Source organism: Microcaecilia unicolor, chromosome 1 (genome assembly GCF_901765095.1).
Source record: "Microcaecilia unicolor chromosome 1, aMicUni1.1, whole genome shotgun sequence".
Lineage (NCBI taxonomy): Eukaryota > Metazoa > Chordata > Amphibia > Gymnophiona > Siphonopidae > Microcaecilia > Microcaecilia unicolor.
The window spans coordinates 460,454,817-460,470,564 of NC_044031.1; the positions used below are offsets into that span (position 1 = coordinate 460,454,817).

The following is a 15,748-nucleotide window of genomic DNA, read 5'->3' on the forward strand; positions in this document are numbered from 1 at the left end:
TTTTCGAAAAGGGGGCGTGCCCAGGGATAGGGCATGGGTGTTTCTAAAATCTATGTGCATTGTTATACACCTGATCTGTATATAATTTAGGCATCGGGATTTACACCAAGTAAAACATGGCCTAAATGGACAAGATTAAATTTGGTATTGTGTGGAGAGGTGCTCAGCATATTCTATATACCACATGTAAATTTAAGCCTATTCTATAAAATGTAGGCATACTTTAGAGAATACACGTAGGCATATTTTTTTCCACGCAGAATTTTCAGGCGCCATATATAGAATCCTGCCCTTAACACTCACAGAGTAAAAGGAAATCATGTACATTTTATTTTATTGTCTTATCAAAAATGACCAACATACAAAAACCCGAAACACTGTCAAGTCGTCAGCAGATTATGCATTGAACATAATAACATTTCATATCCAATTAATAAAGACAACATTTTAGTAGAGGTATCTGTTGCACCACTGCTCTAAGTTAAAACATTATTGTAAAACATATGGCTACAAATATTTGACCTGAGTTGGACAGTAAATTAACACAGAGGAGTCCTCAGTTTTCAGCAGAAGTGTCCCAGAGGGCAGCACATTTCTCTAAATCTTAATCTTCCTTCCCAGGACAGGAATGAGGAAAGACTCCGCGCAAGACAAAAGCCCGGCTGAAGTCATAGGCATCTGTCTGCTGGCCTTTAATCAGCATCAGGTTTCTCATGCATCCCCGGAATGAAATATGGCTGCTCAGGCAGTTTTGCTTCACATCAGCTATTTGGGACAAGGGTTGAGAAGAGGCAAATGAAAATGCTTTTTAAAAACCTGCATTTAACACAGACAGAACAAAACTCACAGCCACAAATGACACAAAGATAAATGACTTTAAAAAAAAAAAAAAGTGTTGCAAATTATAGCTGGGGATGCTGCGGAGATAGGGAAGGACGGATTCCTAGTTATTCAGACATACTACTACTACTACTTAACATTTCTAGAGCGCTACTAGGGTTACGCAGCGCTGTACAAATTAATAACTAAGGACGGTCCCTGCTCAGAAGAGCTTACAATCTAAAGGACGAAATGTCAAGTTGGGGTAGTCTCGATTTCCTGAGTTGAGGTGTTGTGATTAGGTGCCGAAAGCGACATTGAAGAGGTGGGCTTTGAGCAATGATTTGAAGATGGGTAGGGAGGGGGCCTGGCGTATGTGCTCAGGGAGTTTGTTCCAAGCATGGGGTGAGGCGAGGCAGAAAGGGCGGAGCCTAGAGTTGGCGGTGGTGGAGAAGGGTACTGAAAGGAGGGATTTGTCTTGAGAGCGAAGGTTACGGGTAGGGACGTAAGGGGAGATGAGGGTAGAGAGGTAAGGAGGGGCTGAATTTAGGGATCATTATTGTAGGAGGGAGCCCTGATGAATGCACTCCCCCCCCCCCGTGAGTTGAGGACTATCACTGCAGCGACTAAGCTGAGTGAATTGTCAGGATATATAAAATTGGGGAAAGGGGGGAGAATTACCCTTGATAGTTGTGAATAAAGGCTTATGGTGCCATAATCCATTGGAGACTGGCTTTAATTGAGAAGAACAAAAAAATAAAGCCCCTTTTCTCGGTGCTGATGAGAGAAATCTTTACTGAATCAAGTATATGGTGAGTGGAATTTACAACACAATATTGAGAATGACAATCAACCAGCATGTGTTCAGGACATCAAGACACAACGCAATTACAGAAGCCATCTAATACACCTGATGAAACATTGAGAACAGATGTTTTAGAACATCTGTATGTTTGGATTTTGAAGATACACTAAAAGTTATTCCTAACTGAAGGAATATATAGAGCACCTACCGGGATAGCCACCAACATAGATGGGATTGTTGGTATCTGCAGACGTGGACTGGGCATGAGGATTCACCGCCTGCACTGCGCTCCCATCTACGGTCAAAGCAATATGGTGCTTACTCTTGATTGCCTCAAGTTTGTGCCACTTGCCGTCACACAGGATCCTGGTGCTGCTGGGCATATAGCTGACAGTGATTCTGCCAGCTCCATTGTTGACATGAAACATAACCTGTACAAATGTCATTTTTATTAATTGTATTTATTTAAAAACATACATTATCTGCCAGTCTGCAAAGTTCTCAGTGGAACATACAAGTTATAAAATATATGCATAATAAATAAAAACAAAAAGGTTACAAATCCTAAAATGTAAAAAACAATGTAAAAAAACTGTGCTTTCACTGTACCAGTGATTTAATAGTAAGAATCCTAAAAGGGAATTAAAACAATACAGGAACGTAAGACCTTTGAAGTCAGAATGATTGAATATTTTGGCACCCACCAGACAGGATTTAACAAAGATCTGGGTTTTCTAGCCCATTATAAACCATAAAATTGTACTGCTTTGTCACCCTCCTATGTCCATGCATATCTCCGTGTCCCTCATCCACCCGACTCTTCCTGTCTCTCACCTATCCACCCCCATCCTGTTAGACTGTCACTGAAATGCTGTTTCACTTATATATACTGTCATCTACCAACATTTGCTTATTTCCAATCTGACGAAGGGCTACCTTCGAAAGCTAATCAAAAATAAAAAGGTATCATCTTATTTTCTTTTCCAGGTTTTATTTCTATTGATTACCTCTAAAAGCGGACTAACATGGCTACCAAATCTCTATACTCTTTTTTCTGAAGTAAAAAAAAATATTCTCTAGATGAACCTCTATAGGTAGGGCCACAGAATCCACTTTAGATTAACAATATCTTGGTTCTATTGCTCAGTTTAGCCTGCTCAGGCCAAATAAGACCCTGTTACAGTAATCTCTTGTTCTCTCCTCTGGGATGCACATACTGCCAACTACTGCCAGGGCCTGAAAAGGACATGCAGAAAGGAAACACACGTAAGAGGAAGAATAGGGTTAGGAGGGGAGACAGGAAGGGTAAGAACAGAAGACAAGTATCAGGGAGACATGATGAAGGAGGAAGCTGTGGATGGAGGTGATAGATATAGATGGAGAGGCCGGGGTAGAAGTAAAGACGTGACTATAAGAACAAAGGTTTTTTTTGCCAAAACGTCCAATTCCCCATTCTGATGCCATAAATATTGAGATACTGGAAAGAAACTGAGTGGGAGAAATACAGCAGCAGAGAGAATAAAGTAAGGGCCTGATATTCAAAATGATTTAACCAGTAAGTTACCCCGTGGTGTGGTCAAACAATCCCCACTTGGGATTACAGTCACATGAGGAATTTTGGTAGTTTATTTTGAAAAATATTCTATATAACCAATTTGTCAGAAGTCATTCAAGGCAGTTTACAATAAAAATAAATAACAAAATAACAAAACACACAATCATCCTTTTAACATTCTGCTCATAGGAGGTAATTCTATAAGGAACCACCTGAAGGTAGGCAGCAAGTACAAGTGTAAATGCTGGTACTCTAGTCATTAATATGTCAACACATAAACACACAAGTAACAATCTGACTATGTGCTATTCTGTAAGTACACACATATCTTTGATAAGTGGGCATTCAAATAGGCGGAACGCACACTAATGTGTTTAAGTTATAGAATTCAGTAAGTTTTCTTTTTAACCATGAAAACAAGGAGGGTGCTTAGCAAAGATTGAAAAGGAGGGAAAAATTACCATTATTCACTTTTCTTAATATTTTCCCCCTAAAACAGTGATTCCCAAACTTGGTCCTGGAGGCACCCCAGCCATTCAGGATATACGCAATGAATATTCATGACAGATATTTGCATGCACTGTCTCCACTGCATGCAAATCTCTCTCATGAATATTCATTGTGTGTATCCTGAAAACCTGACTGGCTGGGGTGCCTCCAGGACCAGGTTTGGGAACCACTGCCTTAAAATGCTATGGTGAAAAGGCTTGCAAAAGCTGATATTTTCCATGAATTTTTCTGCAAAGACTATAGCCTAGATTTTATTGTTTTCCATCACAGAGGCCTAACTGGGGTCAGGCTATCGAAGAAGGCTGAGGACAAAAGTTGAACCGAGGAACGAATCCACTAGACAGCAGATTGCTGAGCAACGTTCAGATTCAAATAAAATCAGGCAGGCTGACATTTAAAGGATTATTAAAAAATGTTATTCAACATAAAAGAGGGAACTCTATGATGGAAGTATGATAATGACGATCTTTTCTTATGCTTGCTGTCTTTTAAGAAAATATTTGACATTTCATCAAATAATCACATCAAACAAAAATACAGATTTATGCTCCCTATTGACTTAAAATTGAACCCGCACAAATATGAGTGTGTTAGTACTGGCTGGCTATGCTTCACTGGATTCAATTTCCCTTCGATGTTGGTTCTCTTTCTGATTTTCTTTGTTTTATCTTCTTTTTTCATACTGTTACAAACTGTATGCTGAGTAGAGAGGTGTGGTAGCCGTGTTAGTCCACTTTTAAAGGTAATGAATAGAAATAAAACAAAATAAAACATGAAAAAGAAAATAAGATGATACCTTTTTTATTGGACATAACTTAGTACATTTCTTGATTAGCTTTTGAAGGTTGCCCTTCTTCGTCAGATCGGAAATAAGCAAATCTTGGTAGATGACAGTATATTTAAGTGAGACATCAAAGCTTTTCAGTGACAATCTAACAGGGTGGGGGTGGATAGGTGAGACAGGGGGATATGCATGGAGACAGGAGAGTGACAAACAAAGCAGTACAATTTACAGTTTTATGGCTTATAATGGGCTAGAAAGCCCAGATCTCTGTTAAGTCCTGTCTGGTGGGTGTCAAAATATTTAATCATTCTGACTTCAAAGGTCTTACGTTCCTGTATGCTGTATGCTGAACACTGCTGAGGTTGCAGACACAATGGGAGTAATTTTATAACACCATGTTGGCATGTAAATGCTGTTGTATGTGTATAAAAAGCCTCTTGTCATATTCCCCCATGCATATATGCCCAGATTCTATATGTGGTGACTAAAGTTGCATGTGCAAATTTGGCAGTGAGGGCATATTACGCGTGGAACTTCACTGATTAACTAGCAATTATCAGCACTAATTAGAATTTCGATGCACAGCTTTTTAAGCGTATTCTGTAAAGTTGTGTGTGTAAATTCTAATGCGTGGATTTCAGAAGGAAGTGTGATCTAGGGAGGGGGCATGAGCAGGTTCCTAAAAATTACATGCACTGTCATAGAACATGCTTGGCTTGCATCTAAGTTAGGTGCGAGAATTGACACCAGGTTTAGTTGGTAAATAGTCACACCTAAATTTTAGTCAGGGGGATAGGCCCTATGTGTATTTTATAAACTGCGTCTAACTTTAGGCAGGGTTTATAGAATAATGCTAAGCATGTTTTTGTTTTCGGCGCTATAAATAGAATCTGGCCCATAAGGTATATGGTATCACAAGCAGGTGTCTATTTGCAAGTGACCGAAGTGTAGGTATGTTCAGGCAGCACATGGACCAAGTCATGAAGTTCTCCTGTAATTTCAAAAATATGCGCCTACATGTGTAATTCAGCCATGTATAGCTCGAACTGCTCCTGTGCAGGTTTAAGTGTATAAAGACCCAATCTAGCAGTGATTTCAGCAGGTTTTGTGTTTCATAAAGTCACGTAAATGCATATGTTTTGGCTTGTCAGCCTAGATGACCTTCTATAAAATTAACCGTATACATACAGTATAGTACAGCACCGTGCTCACAACAAAGGAAGCCCAGTTCAAATCCCAGTTTCGCTCCTTGTGATCTTGGGTAAGTTACTTAATATTGCATTGTCGTCTACTACTACTACTTATCACTTCTATAGCGCTACAAGGCATACGCAGCGCTGTACACCATACACGAAAAGACAGCCCCTGCTCAAAGAGCTCACAATCTAAATAAGACAGGTAGACAGACAGAACAACTAAGAGGTAAGGGAATTAAAGAGGTGGGGTACTGGGCAAGTGAGTAGAGGTTAGGAGTCTAAGGTCCAAACTTAACCTGTAAGTCCTCTGGGGACAGGGAAGTTACCAGTGTACCTGAATGTAACTCAGATTGAGCTATTAGTGAAAAAAGCGTGAGCTAAATCTAAGGGTCTCATATTCAGCCAGCGGCAATCAGCATTTTGCTGACCACTGCTGGCATTATACCAGGAAATTCAATTTTGGGCCATATCCAGGCCCTGGTATTGAATTTCTGGGTATATACGGAGTTGGTGAAAATATAGCTGCTTAAGTGAGATATTCAGCACTTAACTGGCTATGAATAACGGCGTAAATCTAGGACTGTGTTTTCAGCCAACTCCACCCCTGGAACACCCCCAAAATAGCCAGTTTCAGCATGAGTGCTAACCAGGCATTTTCAGCAGTACTGTCCAGTTAAATGCTGCTGAAAATGACAGGTTTGCCCTGGACAGGCGATTTAAATGGCCAGGAGCCAGGCACTAACCAGCTCTTTCGCGTGACAAAGCTGGTTAGGTGTGGATATTCAACGCCAAACTGGCTATGTTTAGTGGTTAAAATAGACCTGCTATATACGCATACTAGCTTTAACACTTAACCAGTTAGCACTGGATATTCAGGGGCCTTTTTACTAAGCCGCGTAGATGCCTACGTGTGCCCAACGCGCGCCAGTATAGAATTACCACCCAGCTACCACATGGTCCAGGCGGTAATTTCATTTTTTTATGCACGTCCACTACACGCGCCGGAAAAATGTTTTTATATTTTCCGGTATGCGGCGCTAACCGGGCGGTAAAAGGCATTGTACGCACGTAGACCATTACTGCCTGGTTAATGTGTGAGACCTTACCGCTAAATGAATGGGTGGCGGTAAGGTCTCAGACTCAAAATGGACCCGCGCCAATTTTCATTTTGCTGCATGTCCATTTTCAGCCAAAATTTTAAAAAGGCATTTTTTTACTGGCACACTGAAAAATGGATCTGCGCATGACAAAACACGTGCCTAAACTAGTGAAGGCCATTTTTCAGCGCACTTTAGTAAGGACCTTTCAATGTCGGTCATTAAGTTTAATGCCAGCAGCAGACAGCAAGGGCCCTGTTTACTAAGGTGCACTAGCATTTTTAGTGTGCACTAAAAATTAGCACACGATAACGCTAGAAACACCCGTAGGAATATATGGGTGTGTCTACATCATGCTAAAAATACTAGCACACCTACAGCGCGGCTTAGTAAACAGGGTCCTAAAAGTGCTGCCTGCTGAATATCAGGGTGCTTGAGTATTGGTGAATTAAAGGAGGCACGTTGTGGGTATGTTTTGGTCAGGCCTTTCAAATATTCAGACTGTATGCTCTGCATTATACAAAAGCAATATATGTATACTGGGAACATTTGAATACCAACATTTACAGCTGCTTTGAGCCATGCTATTGTGTATTTTGGAAAATTACATTTTGGATTTGCCTGTTGAACTGTTAAGATATATAATAGATGTGTATATATTACCTTGCCATTCACAATTTCTAGTCCAATAGCATCAACTTTGGCACTACTGATTCCAAGGAGAACACCATTCATAGCTGTAGTGCGAAACTCAAATGTAATGTTCACATCTGACCGTACTTTGTAACCTTCTTTGACTGGACAAAGAAAGAAAATTTTAATTTCCATTTGCAAACATGTAAGTCTTTATACATGGTATAATCAATCAACAATTAAAGTCATGGTACTATGGAAATAATGTAGTCTCTAGATGCTAAGAAAGGTGGACATAACTTAGCTCACAGCTAAGCAAGGTGAGCAGTGTAAGAGGCAAAGGATCAGGAATGCTTTGGCAGGAAGTGGGGGGGGGGGGTGGGGGGAGGAGGAGGAGGAAGGGTGAAGTTAAAGACAAACACTGCCAGCAAGACCGAATTATAGTAGATATCCAGTGAATAAATTCTGCTCAAAAGATGGCCTCTCCATAATTCTTCAGCAGAAGATGACACAGAAGGATACAACAGCAGTCATTTACAGCCGACAAGTCCTAGACTAAAGAGCCACAGCAACATGTATGGCGGCATCATGAGCAGTATGATCCCATCATCAATCATTAGGTGGCCAAATCATGCAACAGTGGAAGGAGGAAAAGCATTCTGATCTCATCCTATCACTCCTAAATCTCTCTCTCTCTCTCTCTCTCTCTCTCTCTTTCTTTTTCTGAACGAGAACTTTCATCTGGAATCCAGTCTCAGATCTCAGCTTATTTCTCTGATGTAGCTGCCTGGATATCACAACACCAGTTTAAACACCTTAGTATAAATTTCCATAGAGCGCTCAGAGGTTATAGTGATGGGTGCTTTATCAAACTTATGTTCTCCCTTCCATGTTTTCTTAACATAATAGATAACACCATTAACCTCCCTTTTCTCTCGGCATGCACCCTGGGGTCATTTTAAATTCCCGTTTCTCATTTCTCTGTGCTCATTCACAGAATTGCTACAATGCCCTCGTCTGTAACACCTAAATTCACCCTTTCCTTTCTAAACATACCAAGAAAAGCCTTATCCATTGTCTCGTCACTGCTTGTTTGGACTACTGCAACCTGTTCATCACAGGTTTCCCACTGAAACATCCTTCTCTGCTAGTCTTACAGCTTATTTGTTTTTATATTCTATCATTTCCCACTTACTTCAATGTGGATTACGAAACAATACATACAATCACATGATCATATACATTATTATATAATCCATTATAAGTAAGTAAAACAAAGTTATCCCTACCACTCATTCTTACCCCCAAAGCATCAAGACATGGTCCAGAGAAAGAACAGAAACTGTTCATAGCCAAAGGCTTCAAACAACTTAACACCGCATAATCAGTATGGATGTATTTTTGAAACAAAAATGTTTTAATAGCATGTCAGAAATTTTGATAGTTCCTTAACCCTCTGATATCAGCAGGCAAAGCATTCCACTCAACAGCAGCCCAATATGAGAATAAATTGTCCAATGCCACCTTATTCTGAAAATTCCTCATCAACAACAACCACTAAAACGTACATTTATATTAAAAACATCAAAATCTAGAAATGTTGACATATAGGGGACAAAATTCAGACTGTAGGAGTTAGCCGGGCTGCCTCCCGTGGTTGGCGGCAAACCTGGAAATTCAATGCCAGGCTGTATCTGATGACCGCCACTGAATTTCCAGGTTTTTTGGGGGGCCGCTATGCACATTGCCAGTTAAACTGTTATTCATTGGCTGACAGGCTAATTGCTTTTACCACATTCTCTGGCAATGAACTCCAGAGTTATATTGAGTGAAGAAATATTTTCTCCGATTTGTTTTAAATTCACTAAGTAGCTTCATTGCGTGCCCCCTAGTCCTAGTATTTTTTGGAAAGAATAAACAAGCGATTCACACCTACCCGTTCCACTCCACTCAGTATTTTATAGACCTCTATCATATCTCTTCTCCAAGCTGAAGAGCCCTATCCTCTTTAGCTTTTCCAAATAAGGAAGCTGTCCCATCCCCTTTATCATTTTTGTCGGCCTTCTTTTATTATTACAAGAATAAACTATTACTTCATGCAGTGTAGGGAGGAGGGGTCCAATTTCACAGTCTTTTACATCAAAATTTTGAAGGATTCTGATATGCCCAGTACCAGTTATTAAAGAGACTGTTTACATAGAAGACAGAGGTTCGTTTGTTTCCAATTCATTTTCTTAATACTGAAATGAAAACAGACAAGCAGCTCTTGCTACAAATTAAGAAATAATCATCATTTCAAGCAACTACTCTATCACTTTCATTCTTGTTATTTACCCAGAGCAGCAAATCCAGTTCCTTCAAAGAAAGTGCCTTCTTGTGCGACTGTATAGCACTTATTCACAGCATGGATTGATGTGGGGCTCTCTTTGTCCAGCAGTTTGCTGTTAATCTTCACACTACTGATGCATGCTGGAAGACTGTGTGTAACCTGAACAGAAGAGATTAAAATAATTAACGTAAATCAGATAAAATCAAGAAATGTTGACTATTTATTTTCTTGTTTTTTCTATGTTAGCCTGGCTCACAGGACTATACTCCCTCTCACAAGCAGACAGAAAGATAAGTTACCTCACAACCTCCTGTAATACTTTGTTGACACTTACTCATCTGTAGCAATGAGACATATTCAGCACTATATCTAGACACAAATCACAATTTTAAAGCTATATGATGTATAATATTTTTAAATGAATCCTGTGGACGCTTACATAAAGGAAAATATGCTAGCAGAAAGAGACTAATTCACTGGAGTGTGACATCCTTATGCAATTACACTTGGATATAGTAAAGAGAGAAACACAGAAGAATCAATATTCAAAACCACTTATCTTGATAACAGCACCTGCTCTCTGGTTAAGTGTTGCTGACCAGGATATTGAGAAGTACTGTCAGGATACTGCCTCTGAATAACCTTAATCACATCTGAATCATGTGGATGGAATGGTCCAGAAACTTATCTGGATAGTGGCAATATTCAGTCTGTTATATATGATACAGACATTAAAATATTTGAAAGGTATTAATATACAAACAAACCTTTTCCAGAGATGAGAGGGTGGTAGAACTAGAGGGCATGAATTTAGGGCCCTGTTTACAAAGGCGTGCTAGTGTTCTTTAGCGTTGGCTGTGTAGACGCCCACAATATTGCTATGGGCGCCTACACAGCGCATGCTAAAGAATGCTAGCTCGCCTTTGTAAACAGGGCCCTTAGATTTAAGGGAGGTCGACTGAGGAATAACGTTTTCACGGAGAGGGTGGTAGATACCTGGAATGTCCTCTCATGGAAGGTGGTAAAAATGAAAATGGTATTGGAATTCAAAAAGGCATGGGATAAACAAAAGAGGAATCCTGTACGGAAAGAATGGAACCAAACAGCTTAGCGGTGCTTGGATGGCAACTCCAGTAACTGGGAAGCAAAGCCAGTGCCAGGCAGACTTCTACGGTCTGTGCCCTGAAAATGGCAAGGACAAATCAAGATCAAGTATGCATATATAATATTGCATCATACCTTATGCTATGAGTTTATCATGTTGGGCAGACTGGATGGACCGTGCGGGTATTTATCTGCCATCATCTACTATGTTACTATGTTACTACATGTTATCTGAATAATTTATCTGGAAAACCTAGGACAGATAGAAAGCTGTCCTAAGTTATCCAGATACAGACTGAATATTGCCATGATCTGGATAAGTTCCAGCGCTGATAGTTGTGCTGAATATTTGGATACTTTTTTGACCATAGCAGCTGGCATTGGAAAAAACAAAAACAAAAAAACACTGACTACAGTGGCTGAATAGCAACCCAAGAGTAACTACTATATTTTGTACCAAAGTACATTAACTGACAAAAAGGACAAAAATAGATCTTAAGTCTTCAAACAGAAAACACTCAAAGTGCTACCACGATGGTTGAATTCTGGGATGCACTGAGGAAACAATGTACCTCCAATAGAAGAATTCTTCACTCATGAAAAGCACTGGGTGGCCTAGCCAACACCTGTGGCCTCAATGAAAGCAGCCAAAGCCATTAGAAATACAAGTTTTAAACATATTACAAGTGGTCACAAAATTAAAGAGAGTACAGTATACTGGGGAAACTACAAAGAAATATTTCCCTATATTAAAATGTGTGACAAGGCTACTGCCAGGTCAGCTAGGATGAAGCAGTTAGACCCTGAAATACAAGTACCAGAAGCCATTGCAAGGAGGGAGGCAGAGAGTAGTCTGGAGACAAGGGAATGTATTCCCAGCTCCAGCAGAGGGAGCCAGGGGGATAGTCAGGCTAAGCCTATAATTTCGTCACCCACTAGGGGGAGGCAGAGGGAAGAAGCTCAGTTCACCTGGATACGCAATCAATATACCATGCGGCCCAGCTGGGATACAGAGGGGCCCAAGGACAGGAAAGAAGATGATTGGATGGATTATATGGAAGGGGGGGCAGATCAGATGGGGGAGGAATCCCAGGAGGGGGGGAGAAACCTCTATGGAGTGGGAGAGTTCGAAGGCAGGGATGGCAGCTCCCAAGGGTTTGGAAATGGTGTTAAGAGGTGAGAGTAACCTGCTTTACTGGAAGCCTGATTTATTTGAAAGCCTGCTTTACTTACCTGCTTTATTGGAAGCCTGCTTTATTTACCTGCTCATAGAAAGCCTGACTTTGAAAACCCTGCAGGGTTGGAAACCTATTTTTGGTGGAACCTGTTTGTTTGGGGATAATGTATGTACTGAAGTTTGAGACAGCTGTTATTGGCCTGATAATAACATTCGTTTGACCTAGCCACTGTCTGCAAGTGTGGTGAGATCTAGAAGTTCGGCAGGTGGACGGCTCCACTTTGCTGGGAAGCAGTGGACCTTTTTCACAAACGCAAACCAAGAAGTTAATATTAATGCCACAACAGCATTTATGTGAACCTGTACAGATGACACCGCCTTTGAATATATAGAGGTTGATAGTTTAATCATTTTCAAATTCGTAATTTGAAAAATTATTTACAATTCTTGAAGCATTTAAAGGCTTTTCTGTTTAGCAGTGCCTTTGATCTGGAATAGGAGTGAGGATTCCGTGATTGTAGGGGCTTGTGATTTCAGGATTTTGAGGGGAAGGAGATTTTATGTGTTGGAATGTATTGCTGGTATAGTTTAAGGATTACACAATGTTATGTTTGTATGATGTCAGATGTTTTATGTTTGAAATTATGGAACTGATATGCTGTGAACCGCCTAGAATATAAGAGATAGCGGTATATAAACTGTGATATAAATAAAATAAAATAAGTTACTTATCTAGTTAGCAGGTTAAAGGGATATTCAGTGGCATTACCTGGACAGTGCTGGGGCGGTCTGTGGACAGAGCTTGGGCAGAGCCAGAGATTATCCTGTGGGCGGCCTATATTCAGACTTCTAACCAGATAGCTGCCTGCATACAGTTAGGACAGCCAGCTGAATCTTACAACCTATATGGGCTGATTTATTACATGGCTCAGCAGAATCAAATGGATTATGCAGCTCTGCAGCTTCATGAGGGGAAGTTCCATTTCTTGTCTGACCTAGGGAAAGCAAAGGTTGTCTCTGATCACCCTGCTGTCCTATATTTATTCAGATAGTGTTCTGGTTAGTGGTCTGCAGATGGATGCTATCCGGATAACTCTTCCAGGTCAGTGCTGAAACTCCATATTTAGTGCCAGCACTGAATATCCAATTTTCCTTTAACCACAGCAGCTGGAAGTTTGACTTAACACTGACCACGGTGGTACAATATCAGCCCCGTAATTTCTAGCACTTTCCCTTCCTTCTTGTGAAAGATGCATGCATTACATCATCTTTTGACACATCTTTATAAAGGTATGGAATTTCTCTTTGGAACAGACTCCACAGTGAATGGCAGACATTTACAACGTTTCTAACTGAATTTACAGATAAAGACTGAATATAAACTTCTCTTGAAAACAAAACACAAACAGTTCTTACATTTCCAATATGCTTTGCTGTATAGTCCAAGGGCAGACCTCCAAGACAGAGTTTTCCTTCCACATCCAATGTGTTACTGTCTCCCATAACACTGACAGCAGGAGAGGCCTTCCCATCAATGAAGATTGTACCTTTCTTTCTAAGATATTCTGTCTTTATCTGAAATAAAGAAAACAGCAAAATACAATGAGAATTTGTGAAATCTACCTATAAAGGTTATACTACAAGAACTGAAAGGTGATACATTTAAGTAGGCAACAGTAACATCAGATAGTTTACCTTCACATTTATTTACTTCCGTAGTATCTTCAGTAATGCACTATTTTGGAAAACTACAAATGTAGGAACCAATGGTATAGCCATGGATGGGCTCAAGTCCACCCAGCAGTGGCACAACTGTTATGGTGCTGGTGGGGATCCCCAAGCCCCATCAGCTGAAGACGCCTAGCATCTGTCCCTCCCCTCCTCCTCCAGGCAATTGGGGGGTCTCTACCACACTCCCCCAACCACTCTGGTACCTTTCAAATCCTTCAGTTCTTCACTGGCAGCGAGCAGTGATTCATACTCACAGCTTGTGCCGGCCCTGAGCCTTCCCTCTGATGCAACTTCCTGTTTGCGTGACCAGGAAGTTGAATCAGAAGGCGGCTTGGGGCTGGAGTAAGCAGCTGGTATGAGTCAGTGCTTGCTGCTGGCAAAGAACTAAAGACTTAAAAAGGTACCAGAGGGGTTGGGGACAGCAGTTAAGAGATCCCTGATCGCCTGGGGAGAGGGGAGGGAGAGACATCAGGCGGGAAGTGGGGTTCTCATGCTCACTCACTTTGGGCTCAGGCACGCTCCAAAATTGGGTTTCTGTCTGTGTCCTTGATAGGAATCCCCTTTCAACAGTAAATCAGCCAGGGAAATGCCCAGATCCCTCAAATACACTGCACACAACAGAGAATAGAAGTTGCAAAAGCAGGAAGTCCAAAGCATGGCAGAAAGAGGGCAACATTTTCCTTGTTCCCTAAATCTCTCACAGCCGGAAAAGAGCATTTTCAGTTCACTGCTATAGCAATATCATCAGAGGCACAATTCCTAACCACCCTCACCATGGGCTAACTGTACCAGACTATAATACTGGTATGCAGAGATGGAAAATGTTGATTAAGTGTGATGCCTGGGGAAAGGAGGGGGGAATACCTCCAATTCTAGGGAAAATAGGGAGGGAATACCTCCAATTTTCTGTATTTCAGTTTATACAATTTTAGGTGCCCTTTTACAGAGCAGTGGTAAGCCCAAAATGGGCTTAACACTCACTATTCCAGGACTACTTCTAGCCCAACACAACCACCAGAACCACCAGTGGTAGTTCTGGATCAAAGGCACACCATTCCTGGGGGGGGGGGGGGGGGGGATGGTTAGCATGGTGATAACCTGGCAGTAACTGGGTATCATTGCGAGCTGTTCAATTACCACGGAAGCCCTTACCGTTACCTCAGTGGGTGGTGGTAAGGGCTCCCCGCCACATGGCCACACGGTAAGAGTTTTCTTACCACTTGGCGATTTTGTTTTTGTGGCATTTTACCCACTGTTGTTAAAAAAGGCCCTGGCACATGGGAAAAATGGCCCCCGCTGCTAACACATGGCCCTTTTTCCTGCAGCTTGGTAAAAGGACCCCTTTTTACCAAACAATTAGTGAACATAAACAAAAATAGTGACTAAGGACCATATTTTATTTAGGCACTGAGGGGATCATCTAGTTTTATCTAGCGGGGCCTCTTATAGAACGTCGACTAACAGAAAAATATGTGGATCTTTCACTGTGTAATCTGATCAATTCAGCTTCGTTTTCTTTAGATTGAGCCTGTAGTTGTCTTAAAGCGCCGCTAAAAGCAGCTTCTTGGATTTCTCTCGTCTGGCGTCTGATAGCACGTGTCACCGACTTTTTTATTGTTCATTATTGTTTTATTGGATTTTGAACTGAAGCGTTGTCTATTATATTTTTGGTCATCTTTGCTGTTCTTTGTTTCCTGCACAGGCATTTACACCAGCTATAGGGATGCTGCAAGTGATCACGCTTTAAATGTAAACATGTTTTCTGCCACCTGCACTAGTATCTTATAAAGGAAGGTAGGCACCTAACGTTTTCTATAGAACAGGACTTTTTTTTTACACTTTATTTGTATTTGCAAATAATAAAACAAACAGTTGAACGCTGCACCATAGTAACAATTCTTAATCTCCCCAGTAAGAAACATATGCAATACTACAAAGATATTCTTGACAAAATAATGCAATCCCTTCCCCTCTGCTTGAAATAGGCAATTGTTTACCCTCTTATCTT

At 40.9% G+C, this 15,748-nt stretch overlaps 1 protein-coding gene across 1 annotated transcript in view; it reads right to left on the reverse strand.

The window, feature by feature from the left end:
* Nucleotides 1-224: 224 nt before the first annotated feature.
* LAMA1 (laminin subunit alpha 1) overlaps nt 225-15,748 on the reverse strand; it is a 357,026-nt gene continuing 341,502 nt past the window's right edge. Inside the window, 5 exon segments of the mRNA XM_030213227.1 lie at nt 225-765; nt 1,833-2,055; nt 7,430-7,563; nt 9,734-9,887; nt 13,426-13,584. Of these exon segments, the coding sequence (XP_030069087.1) occupies nt 605-765; nt 1,833-2,055; nt 7,430-7,563; nt 9,734-9,887; nt 13,426-13,584 (831 nt within the window). The 3' untranslated portion in view covers nt 225-604.